Source organism: Podarcis liolepis (assembly GCF_965112155.1).
Source record: "Podarcis liolepis genome assembly, chromosome: 13".
In the NCBI taxonomy this organism is placed as follows: Eukaryota; Metazoa; Chordata; class Lepidosauria; order Squamata; family Lacertidae; genus Podarcis; species Podarcis liolepis.
Window position 1 is genome coordinate 6,678,952 of NC_139573.1, and position 12,378 is coordinate 6,691,329.

The 12,378-nt window shown below is 49.5% G+C and overlaps 1 protein-coding gene across 7 annotated transcripts in view; it reads left to right on the plus strand.

Annotated features, from left to right (window-relative positions):
- The first annotated feature begins 1,819 nt into the window (after positions 1 to 1,819).
- The window catches only part of AP1G2 (adaptor related protein complex 1 subunit gamma 2), a 29,002-nt gene continuing 18,443 nt past the window's right edge, over positions 1,820 to 12,378 (plus strand). For 2 of the 7 annotated variants that reach the window (XM_083472592.1, XM_083472595.1), the window contains exons 1-5: positions 1,820 to 2,132; positions 5,884 to 6,088; positions 7,171 to 7,295; positions 10,586 to 10,727; positions 11,490 to 11,586. In XM_083472592.1, the coding sequence (XP_083328718.1) occupies positions 5,885 to 6,088; positions 7,171 to 7,295; positions 10,586 to 10,727; positions 11,490 to 11,586 (568 nt within the window). In that variant the 5' untranslated portion in view covers positions 1,820 to 2,132; position 5,884. Of the gene's footprint in view, positions 2,133 to 4,876; positions 5,054 to 5,883; positions 6,089 to 7,170; positions 9,513 to 9,853; positions 10,728 to 11,489; positions 11,587 to 12,378 lie in introns of those variants that run through there. The other 5 variants (XM_083472591.1, XM_083472596.1, XM_083472593.1 and 2 more) reach the window with 4 other exon arrangements.

Consider the following 12,378-nt stretch of genomic DNA (forward strand, 5'->3'; position numbering starts at 1 on the left):
GAGTTTTCTACCGCCTGCCCCCACCCCGTCTCCTCCAGTGCTTTGCTCCGGCCTTGATCCGAAGACTTCCCTTCCCTACCCTGCCCTCTTCTCCCTCTTCTTCCTGGTTTGCCTTTTTGACTGGATATTTCTTATTTCGTGTCTTTGGGATTGACAAAAAAAAACCATTAAATAAGTCTTGCAGGAAAAAAAATAATTTAATAAAAATATATTAATAAAAAGCTTGGAAACGGAAGGGTGTTTCATTTGGGGGAGCTATGCCATGTGTAGTGATAACAGGCATATGTTTTAATTACACACCACCCCAATCTCGTGAGTGGCGTGAGATTCCAGGGGCACCAGGCATGCTTATCAGAGTCCGTGTTTCCTTATGAACTTTTGAGGCGCAGCAGAGACTCTGGTGTCTTTATGATACATGGTTTTATTTACACTTATCTCTAACCTGAACCCGAGGATGCAGGGGCTTCCAGCGTTACACCCCAAGAGGGTCCCCACAGATCCGTAACGTCATACATGATTTATGCTGTGCTTGTGATGTTCTATGAGGTAAAGGGACCCCTGACCATTAGGTCCAGTCGTGACCGACTCTAGGGTTGCGGCGCTCATCTCGCTTTACTGGCTGAGGGAGCCGGCGTACAGCTTCCGGGTCATGTGGCCAGCATGACTAAGCCCCTTTTGGCAAACCAGAGCAGCGCACGGAAACACCGTTTACTTTCCCACCGGAGCAGTACCTATTTATCTACTTGTACTTAGACATGCTTTCAAACTGCTAGGTTGGCAGGAGCAGGGACCAAGCAACGGGAGCTCACCCCGTCACGGGGATTCGAACCGCCGACCTTTTGATCGGCAAGTCCTAGGCTCTGTGGTTTAACCCACAGTGCCACCCACATCCCTGATGTTCTATTACATCACTGTTATTTATTGTTAGTAAGCTGCTTTGGGATTCATATGAATGGAAAGCAGCATATAAATTCCAACCATCCATCCATCAAATCAGTGAAACCCACAAGCAGGTCCCATGCACAAGAATTCCCCTCTCCTGCAGTTTCCACAGAGGCAGAGCATAGCCAGCATGACTGGTAGCCACCAGTAGCTCCCCGCTCTGTGAATTTGTGGAATCCTCTTATAAAGCCAGCCAGATTGGGGCCTACGCTTCAGGTAGGAGTGAGTTCCATAGATTAACTATGTGCTGGATGAAGGATTTCCTCAATTCTTTCCCATGATACGGAAGGGGTTAGCCGTAACACCCAAAATGCCCAACATTCAGGTTCAATGGATGTCCGTGAGTCCTAGTGTTATTGGGGGGGGGGGGACTTTTAGCTACGCACTTTCTACATAACATACACAGTTCTATAAACTTCTATCGCATCCACTACTTACTCGCCTTTTCCCTCAATGACACCACCCCACCCCCGCAAAAGCGGCAGTCTTTCCTCATAGGCCAGTCGCTCTATCTCCTTGGATCACTTTGATTGCTCTTCTGGTTGTTTGGAGAACTTGAACGTTGGTACTCTTCGTTACAACACTATTATTACTTAAAAGGTACATATTATTATTAATATTATTTCTGTACCGCCTTTCATCTGAGGATCACGGGGTGGTTTGCAATTTGAAAACACAAAAACACACCCTGTAGTGACAGACCAAAACAATACACGCAACACCATGAAACGGTTTAGAAGAGCAGACTTATTATTTTCCAAAGGCCTGGGAGGAGAGGAACGCTTTTGCCTGGCGCCTAAAGATATGTAACGAAGGCGCCAGACGGGCCTCCCTGGGGAGGGCATTCCCTTTCACCTGAAGATGGTATTAAAAAAAATAAATGTGGCAAGTTTGGGGATGAGGTCAAACTCAGAAGGTTGCAACACAGCCTGCTGTGGCTATAGAGACCACAAAATAAGAACAAAAAACCAGAACATTTTGGTCGGCCTAATGAAGGTATTGCCCTAGTGCATATTTTGAGGCAATCCTTCCTATGGGCCAACCTGCCTATTTTACCCCAGGCTGCTTCCTGCCACCTATTGCTCCGCTCGCTTCAAGATGTGCCAAGGCAGCCAGCTGGGCGCCCTCCGCTCATTCGGCTGAACGGGAGCCCCGGGCCTGGGCCTTGCGGACCCCGGCCCTGCCAAGAGGTAAGCGCACAACAGCCCTGCAGTGTAGCCCGCCGCCAGCATTGCAAGCCCTTAGCCCGGGCGGGGAGGCTTTGCGGCCCCTCCCCAAATAAAATCCCACTCCAGGTTGTTGCAGCAGCAAAGGCAGCTCGGCTTGGCCGATTCCTTCCCCCCGCGCCTCCCGGTCTGACCCAGAGCTCAGTTGCAGGCACAAAACCCCGCGCCGACCCAGGCAGGGAGCCGCCTTCAGACGTGCAGGAGGGGGGGACCCCGAAGGACCGGAACTATTTATTTCCGCCAAGAAGGTTTCGGGGGCGGGTGGGAATGGGAAAGTCCGATGCACAAATCCCAGGTTTCTCCATGGGAGGGCAGTAGCCGCTTCCGCCAAGGGTCAGCGAAACCGGAAGCCCAGTGGAGGAGTTCCTGTCTAGAGGTTTGTTCCATGTCCGTGGTTGGTGGGAGCGTTGCCGAGGAAGTGGGGGGCGTGGTCTAGTCCTCTAACCTGCTGCGACGCTCTGGCCGCGTCTCTATGGCTGCGCTCATAAAGCCTTATTGGAGAAGTCCCTGGGCTGCTCATATATTATATAACATTACAGAGAGATATTATAGAGTCCTGCTGGCTTCTCTTTCTCTCTCTCTCTGGCCAGCCGAAGGAGCTGTTCGACAGTAGAACAGACTCGCAAAAGAAGTGGTGGGCTGTCCTTCCTTGGAGCATACCCTCCAACATTTCTCCGATGAAAATAGGGACGTCCCATTCCATAATGATTATTTTACTATTTATACCCCACTCATCTCTTTTGGGTTGCCCCAGCCACTCTGGACAGCTTCCAATATACTAAAAAACCCATAAAACATAAGAAAGCTGCAGAGATAGAGCAGAATAGTGCGCACCCCGGAAATGATCCCTTTCAGCTTCTGTTTTCTGGAAGAAGGTACAGAGTTAGAAAGACTAGGACTAGCCGCCTGAGAAACAGTTTCTATCCAAATGCGATTTTGGTTTTAAACGCAGTGTAAGGAAGTCTCTGTGGGAGTATATTGTATTTAAAAATGGGGTATTAGAGTTTTTAGGGGGCTAATCAGGTTGGGATAGCAGGCTTGTTGGTTTTTGAATGTCGGATGTAGATTTTTTCCAATTTCGTTGTTCTGTATGGGACAATGACAATAAAGATGATCGTATTGTAAACATTAAAAAAACTTCCCTATACAAGATTGCCTTCAAATGGCTCGGGGGTCAGATCTCCATGCCCTCCAAGATTTCGCCAATGAAAATAGTGATGTCCTAAGGAAAAGAGGGACCAAATCAGAAACCGGGACAACGTCCCTGGAAAATAGGGACACTTGGAGGGTCTGTTGGAGGTTTTTAAGCAGAGGTTGGGTGGTCACCTGTCATGGATGCTTTTGCATAGATTCCTGCACTGCAGGGGGTTGGACTACAATTCTATGATTCTGTGAGCCCTGGAGGGCAGAAGCCAGGAGGTCTGCAACCCACTGAAGGGCCACAGCGAAGCAGGAGAGCAACAGTTTCACCCTTCAGATCCTCTTGACGGCCAAAGGGCTGCTGCTGCTGCTGTGGTGGTGTTTTGCCTCGCAAGGTTCTTGTGATCTTTTTAACAGCTACGCAGCAAGCAGGCTTTCAACAGGGAAGATCCCCCTCTGGGAGTGAGGGAATGAGGAAATTCAGGCATCTGCCTTTCCGCCTGTTGCGCAGAAGTGGAAGGCCACTTCTGCTGAGAGAGCAGGTAGCCCGGGAGCATTCCACACACCTAAAGCACATTTGACGCACATTTAAAGCACACAATTTTCTGCCCTCACAAAGAATCCTGGGAACTGCAGTATGCTGACTGTGCTGGGAATTGTATCTCGGTGAGGGGTAAACTACGTTTCCCAGGATTTACCGGGGGAAGCCACGTGGTTTAAATGTGCACTGGGTGTGTTTTTAAAGTGTTGTGGAGCTGCCTGTTGTTAGCAAATCAGAGACTTGCCTAGGGCATTTGAAACATAAGGTTTTGTGCCCATCCAAAGAATGTAAGAATAAACTTGCTGGACCAGACCAAAGGCCTCAGTTTCCCCCCAGTGTCTGATATTCAAAAATATCCTTCCTCTGGAGGGAAAGTCTGCATCTAGCTGTCATGCTAACTGACAGCTTTATCCTCTAAGTATTTGTGAATGTACACCCAGGTAGTTCACATCTGCTTCTTATGCATGGCCAGCTATGCAGGATTTGGATCATATTCTCTAGTCCACCCGTGCCTTTTTAATGATATATATATAATATTTATAAGCCCCCAACAAACTACAAACTTTTTAAAAAATAAATTTAAAAAATTCATTAAATATGAACAGTAGGTATGGTCTGTTCCCAGACTGGTGCTGTTTTGCATATGGAATTCGATCATAAACTGGCAAAGTCATGTTGCACAGTTAAAGTGGGTTTGGTACTCTTGCACAGCAAACTGCTCGCTTAAACAAGAAACAAAAACAAACTTCTTGCAGTACGGAAAGCTATGGCAAAATGAACTGGGAAGCAATGGATAAGGTTCACATGGCACAATTTGTATAACCTCTGCACAAACAAATCAGGATGAGTGCTCAATAAACAGGTTGTCTGAAAGATCCCTTCTTTGGCTCAAGGCGTATCTGTCTGTCAACAGATCCCTCTCTTCCGAAATAGCTTTAAACTTTGGCTAACTCTGCCCTAAAAAAAAAAAGGATCCGATTGAAAAAGTCCCTTTCTGGGTCTGGCCAGCAGAGGGCGCCCCTGGGTCCAGGTAGCCGCAGAAGTTCAGGTGAGTTTACCTGGCTGGTTAACAGACTGTTGTCCGGAAATGCAATAAGTTGACTAAGCAGAAGGGGAGGATAGAGGGGGCACCAGCTGCCCCTCTGCGTGTCCCCAAAATATCGTGAAACGAAGAAGAAACCGTGTGCAGTGAATCTCTGGACAGGTGAGGAGAGGACCAGAGAAAAGGAATGAATGAAAAATTAAGTGCTGGTGGGAGTTAAGATAAGGGGGTGATAATCCCAAAAGAGGGTGCTAACATGCAAGAGAGGGACTTTGGGTTCTGTGGGGGTGTCTGGTGGCCCACTAAATTTGCCTGCAGCTCATATGCATATGCAGATTCATTCAAACTATGCACATTTTAAACTGTCCATCAAAGTGGAAGGAGGGGTTAAGGGAAAAGAGGAAGGGGAGAGAGTTTCTCCGAAATATCTGAAAGGCTATGCTCAATTTAAATTCACAGTTGTGAGGGCTACACTGAAGAGGCAGTTTGAGGGCAGGGAGAGGCTGATTTTTATGGTACAGGAGTGAAATTCGAGACTTGAGGGGGGCAGAAAAATATCGACTGAGCTTAAAGCCTCCACAAAGGGCTTTTGATTTCCAATCCGGAAATCGTCTGCAATAAGGGCCGCTTTACGGAACCAATTCAATTCTGTTCTTTCCACTGCAAATGTGGATTAATCCTCTACTTCCCCATAAACGTGGAAAGAAAGTATTGGAGGGAGGGAAAACTTCGTTTTTACTACTCGTCAAAGGGTGTGAACTAAATTTGCGTTAAGCGATTTAGACCTAGCGGCAGGTTGCTGGCATCCATTCCTAACAGGAAGCCTTGCGTCCAAACCCAAGGAATACAGGCACTCTGCACATTCTCAGAAGCAACCTGTTATTACTTCCTGTCTTTCGGGCTTGAGCTGAGGAGTAAGAGTTGAGGTTCCTGCAGGTGCCACGTGCCAAAGGCCGCCCCCCCCCAAAAATTATTCCGCTCTTCACTTCCAGGATGCCGGAAGCACCTCTCACATTGCCGGTCCTGATCCGGACCATACGGAGTGCACGGACCCAGGCGGAGGAGCGGGAGCTGGTCCAACGAGAAAGCGCCAAGATTCGGGGGGCCTTTCGGGGAGACGAGCCCGACACCCGTGCCTCCAATTTAGCCAAGTTGCTCTACATCCACATTCTGGGCTATCCTGCTCATTTTGGACAGGTATACACCCGCACTGCATGTGGGGAACTGTAGTTTGTTAAGGGAGCTGGGGATTGTAGCTCTGTGAGGGGTAGACTACAGTTCCCATGATTCTTTGTGGGGGGGGGAACCTTGGCTGTTAAAAGTGCTCCAAAAGTATCCTAAGCGTGTTTTATTTATTTGATAAAATTTATACAGCGATGGGGTGAGCTCCCATTCCTCGGTTCCTGCTCCTGCCAACCTAGCAGTTCAAAAGCACGTCAAAGTGCAAGTAGGTAAATAGGTACCGCTCCGGCGGGAAGGTAAACGGCGTTTCCGTGTGCTGCTCTGGTTCACCAGAAGCGGCTTAGTCCTGCTGGCCACATGACCCAGAAGCTGTACGCTGGCTCCCTCGGCCAGTAAAGCAAGATGAGCGCCGCAACCACAGAGTCGGCCACAACTGGACCTAATGGTCAGAGGCCCCTTTACCTTTTTATACAGCGCTTGATGTACAAAGTTCCACCCCCCTGCCCCCCAACTTATCTTCCTCACATGTGCTTGCAACAACCGTGTGAGGTAGTTTTAGGATAACAGATAATAATAATAATAATAATAATTTTATTATTTATACCCCGCCCATCTGCCTGGGTTTCCCCAGCCACTCTGGGTGGCTCCCAACAGAATATTAAAATACAAAACCTGTTAAACATTAAAAGCTTCCCTAAACAAGGCTGCCTTCAGATGTCTCCTAAAAGTCTTGTTTTTCTCTTTGACATCTGGTGGGAGGGCGTTCCACAGGGCGGGTGCCACTACCAAGAAGGCCACTACCGAGATGGTCAGTCAGTGAGCTTAATGGCCGAGTGAGGATTCGAACCCAAGTTCCATTTAGCTTCTTTAGCTAATGCACTTATAGTGACTTTATATGCAACTACCCCTCAAAAACCCCTCTGCTGATATTCCCAAATGCCGATCACCACCGAACAGCAACCCTTAAAGGTCCCAGTGGGATACACCCCCAACTAGAATGTTCTGGGATTTAGCCTGGGGGTTTAATCAGTCGAAGATTGTAGTTCTGGTGTAATCAATAATGGTGTGTTTCTTTCCTTATTCTGTCTTGAACCCAGATGGAGAGCTTGAAGCTAATCGCCTCCCACCGTTTCCACGAAAAGCGGATCGGCTACCTTGGCGCTGCCCTCCTATTAGATGAGAAGCAGGACACTCACCTTCTGCTGACCAACAGTATCAAGAAGTGAGGGATGAAACCAAAGAGTGTTGGGGGGGGGCAGAAAGAGAGAGTGGGTGCCCCCACACTGGACTAGTACAAATTTGGGAACTGAAAGCTATTATTTAGGGCAGAAGTTTTCAGCCTTTTGGAATCCACGGCCTCCTTGACCAACTACGTTCTTTCTGGTCCTCTCCTCTCCACTCTCTTTGGGGGTCCTCTGGGCAGCTGCTGCCGCCGCCCCTGCCCCAAAGACAGGCACCTCCTCTCTCTGCCCCACAGGGGGCCTGGGAAGAGGATGCCCCCAGCCTTTGGAGCCTGGCCAAAGGTGAAGGTGAGGCCAGCATCTTACTCAGCTTGGAAGGCAGTAGTGGCAGCAGCGGGCGCGGCCAGGCCTGCGTGGTGGAAAGACTCCCCTTCAGGACTGGGCACGCAGCTTCCAGGCAGGCATTGCATACAGCAAGCACAATAAAAGCCAGCATGATGCCTGCCTGCCTGCCCACCTTCCCACTTGTCTGTCCATTCCCAACAGCAATGGCTGGCAGACTGGCCGGCTTGGCTCCTCGCCCGCTTGCTTGCTTACTTCAAGGCCGTCTCACCTCCTGGCAACCAGCACCCAATGGCCAGCCCCAGAGGCAGCTTTCGCTTTTATTAGTTTTGCTACAAACATCTGGGCAAGCCTTTGAAAGTCAGAAATGTGAGAGGACATCATAGGGGGGAGGGAAGGAAAGAGGGACAGAGGCCAGTGTTGCCTGCGGCACTCCTGACCACAATTCAAGGCTCCTCAGGGTGCCATGGCACATAATAAAGGTAAAGGGACCCCTGACAATCGCCGTTTACCTTCCCACCAGAGTGGTACCTATTTATCTACTTGCACTTTGATGTGCTTTTGAACTGCTAGGTTGGCAGGAGCAGGGACCGAGCAACGGGAGCTCACCCCGTCGCAGGGATTCGAACTGCCAACCTTCTGATCGGCAAGTCCTAGGCTCTGTGGTTTAACCCACAGCGCCACCCTCGTCCCTTATGATTAAGGGTTATACTGGGAGGGGAAAGAAACCAAGGCTACATTCACACCATGCATTTAAAGTGCTATGATACCATTTCAAACTGTCACGCCTTTCACCAAAGGATCCTGGGAACTGTAGTTTTGTTGGGGGGGGACAAGAGCTGTTTAGGAGACTCCTGTTCCCTTTCCAGAGCTAAGGTTCTCAGAGTGGTTTAACATTCAGTCTGTCTTAAGGTTGCCATTTTTCAAGAAGTAAAATATCTAGACACAAAGTTGTTGAACTTTTTTGTGGGGGGGGGGGGAATCGCCCAAACCGTTGTGGAGCTTTTCGGGGGAAATGAACCCCAAAGTTGTTGATCTTTTGCCGATTTTTCATAATTCTTCCAGGACTCTAATTTCATCATTAGAATCCCGGATATGTCTGTCAACCCTTGTCTGTCTACTCTGGGAATTTTAGCTCTGGGGGGATAGGGGTTTCCTAACAACGCTCAGCAACTTTAGCAAACTACAGTTCCCATAATTCCGGGGTAAGGCTTTGTTACTAGACTGGTGACTGTGTGTGGCCGCTGAGACCACATAACACCAGTCTTGAAAGACTTGCACTGGCTCCCAGTACGTTTCCGAGCACAATTCAAAGTGTTGGTGCTGACCTTTAAAGCCCTAAATGGCCTCAAAGGCCCAATATACCTTAAGGAGCGTCTCCACCCCTGTCATTCAGCCCGGACACTGAGGTCCAGTGCTGAGGGCCTTCTGGTGGTTCCCTGGCTTCGAGAAGCCAAGTTACAGGGAACCAGGCAGAGGGCCTTCTCGGTGGTGGCACCCGCCCTGTGGAACGCCCTCCCACCAGATGTCAATGAGAAAAACAACTACCAGACTTTTAGAAGACATCTGGAGGCAGCCCTGTTTCGGGAAGCTTTTAATGTTTGATGCATTACTGTATTTTAATATTTTGTTGGAAGCCGCCCAGAGTGGCTGGGGAAACCCAGTCAGATGGGTTGGGTATAAATAATAAATTGTTGTTGTTCGAAGTGCTGTCCTAGCACCTTAAATGTACAGGTATCAACCTGGTATTTGGAAGTGTGGGCAATTCAGGTGTGCTTCCAGTGAAAATCCTGGGAATCTAGTTGGAAGATTTATAAGGAGGGGAAGGGACCTGCACTATGGGCTCTGAAGGAATGGAGGCTGAGATTCAGAATCACAGAACTGTGGAGCTGGAAGGGACCCACAAGGGCCATCTAGTCCAGGGGTCTGCAACCCGCGGCTCCGGAGCCGCATGTGGCTCTTTTACACCTTTGCCGCGGCTCCGGGGCGGATACTAGCGAGGGGAGGACGCGCATTGTGCGCCCCGACACTCCCCACTGTGGCGGGCGCTGTACTGGCTGTGACGTCGCATGGGGGTGGTGCATGCGTTAGTCACGCACCGTCCCGACGTGACCTTCCCGCCCGCTGTCAGATCGCGGCTCCGGAGATATATTTGTTTTAAATGTTGCAGTGGTTTTGCGGCTCCCAGTTTTTTCCCCCTTCGGAAACGGGTCCAAGTGGCTCTTTTTGTCTTAAAGGTTGCAGACCCCTGATCTAGTCCAACCCCCTGCAATGAAGGAATCACAGCTAAGGAATCCCTGACAGATGGCCACCCAAATTCCGCTGAAAAACCTCCAAGGAAGGAGAGTCTGCCTCCTTCTGTCTGTTCCACTCAAAACAACTCTTGAGGCTTGGGGAAAGACATGTCAAGGGAACTGGGTCGCTGTGGGTTCCTTGAAATGCAATGTTGGGATACCAGCCAGAATACGGCAGCTTAAAAGTCTTTCAAAACACCAGCCTTTCCTCCTGGTTAAAGATGGCGGCCATCGGTAGGGAATGAGGGTTGAACGTGGGGAATGAGTAGTGTTATGAACTGAGTTGAATAGGATCCAAACTGCAGCGGTCTGATTGGTCCTAGAACAATAGGATCCAAAATGCAGCAGTATGATTGGTTGGCAGGAACCACCCAATCATGCTCCAGATATAAGTGAATCCACAACCTGATTGGCTTACAGTAGAATTCCAGAATTAGCCAGTCATGTGCAGCCCATTGTGTAAATAATGTATATAAAGCAGATACTTTGAGGGGACCTTCATTCATTCCTCCTCACCACTATGAGCTGAATAAAGAGCATGAAATCACTTTGCGACTCTGAGTATATTTCAAGTGGGAAGGAATATAATGGAGGTGGGATTTGTGTGCCTGAGGGAAGCTGTTCGGACAGGGGATGTGAATATTTGGTAAACTGTTGCATCTTCCATTCACCTCACTTTCTTTTGCTCCCCATAGCGACCTCCTGCACCCCACAGCCTGGGTGCAAGGCTTAGCTCTGAGCACGCTGGGCTCCCTGGGATCGGTGGCCATGTTCCGGGATTTGGCAAGCGAAGTGGAGCAGCTCGCCAGGGTTGGCCAGCCCTCCGTGCGAAGGAAGGTGAGACCCCGCAGCTGAGATTTTTTTCTTTAAAAAGCTGAGATTCCAATGGTAATAATAATAATAATAATAATAATAATAATAATAATAATAATAATAAATTATTTATACCCCACCCATCTGGCTGGGTTTCTCCAGCCACTCTAGGCAGCTTCCAACAGAATATTAAAATACAATAGTCTAATAACATTAAAAGCTTCCCGAAACAGGGCTGCCTTCAGATGTCTTCTAAAAGTCTGGTAGTTGTTGTTCTCTTTGACATCTGGTGGGAGGGCGTTCCACAGGGCGGGTGCCACCACCGAGAAGGCCCTCTGCCTGGTTCCCTGTAACTTGGCTTCTCGCAGTGAGGGAACTGCCAGAAGGCCCTCGGAGTTGGACCTCAATGAGGGTGGAGACGCTCCTTCAGGTATACTGGACCGAGGCTGTTTAGGGCTTTCAAGGTCAGCACCAACACTTGGAATTGTGCTCGGAAACGTACTGGGAGCCAGTGTAGGTCTTTCAAGACCGGTGTTATGTGGTCTCGGCGGCCGCCCCCTGTCACCCATCTAGCTGCCACATTCTGGATTAGTTGTAGTTTCCGGGTCACCTTCAAAGGTAGCCCCACGTAAAGCGCATTGCAGCAGTCCAAGCGAGAGATAACTAGAGCATGCACCACTCTGGCGAGACAGTCCGCGGGCAGGGAGGGTCTCAGCCTGCAAGGCAGTTCCGTGGGGCACACTGGGACCCCCCCCATAATCCTTTGCTCTCTGACTCCGCTTCTAGGCCGTGGTCTGTGCTGTACACGTTGTCCGGAAGGTGCCCGATCTTATAGACGTATTCACTCGACTCGGCGAACACCTGTTGACTGAACAAAATACCGGTAAGTTCCTTTGTCCCTTCGGCTGGGGCTATGGTGACGCCTCTTCGCCCTCCCCGTCATGGCAAGGGAGGAGACCATCTTGGCCCTGCCCATTGACCGGAAAAGAAGCTGCTGGGAGCCTTTCAGAAAGGGCTCTGGTAAGAACTTTGCAGCTAGTGACTGAGTTTGCTTTTCTCCTTCTCCCTCCCAACCTCTTTTCCTTTTGTGTCGTGCCTCTTAAATTATAAGTCAGAGGGCAAGGAGCGTTTTATTACTGGACACTGTGTAAGCCATTCCGGAGGGCCTTTTTCTTTCTTTCTTTTGCTGACGAAGAGTTTAGGGCTGGGGGAGAAAGCTACAAATAAAGAAATAAGTCCCCGCTCGTGCGTGCTTGGATATCCCTCGGTTGCTCAGAACGCTTGAGCCGACTGCTCCGTTGCAGAAGAGAAGGACTGAGGTGAAGTGGGATGGCGGGGGGAGATTCTCCTAGGGGTGTTTGATGATGAAGGTTGAGAGGAGAGTTCAGAGGGGTATTCGACTCAGTTTTGATCACGGTGAACCCGCCAAAATTGATTGATATAAGTCAGGTCTGTTGATTTCAGTAGGGCTACTCTTTGCATGAGGGACGTGGGTGGCGCTGTGGGTTAAACCACAGAGCCTAGGACTTGCCAATCAGAAGGTCGGGGGTTCGAATCCCCAGGACGGGGTGAGCTCCCGTTGCTCGGTCCCTGCTCCTGCCAACCTAGCAGTTCAAAAGCATGAAGTGCAAATAGATAAATAGGTACCACTCCAGCAGGAAGCTAAACGGCGTTT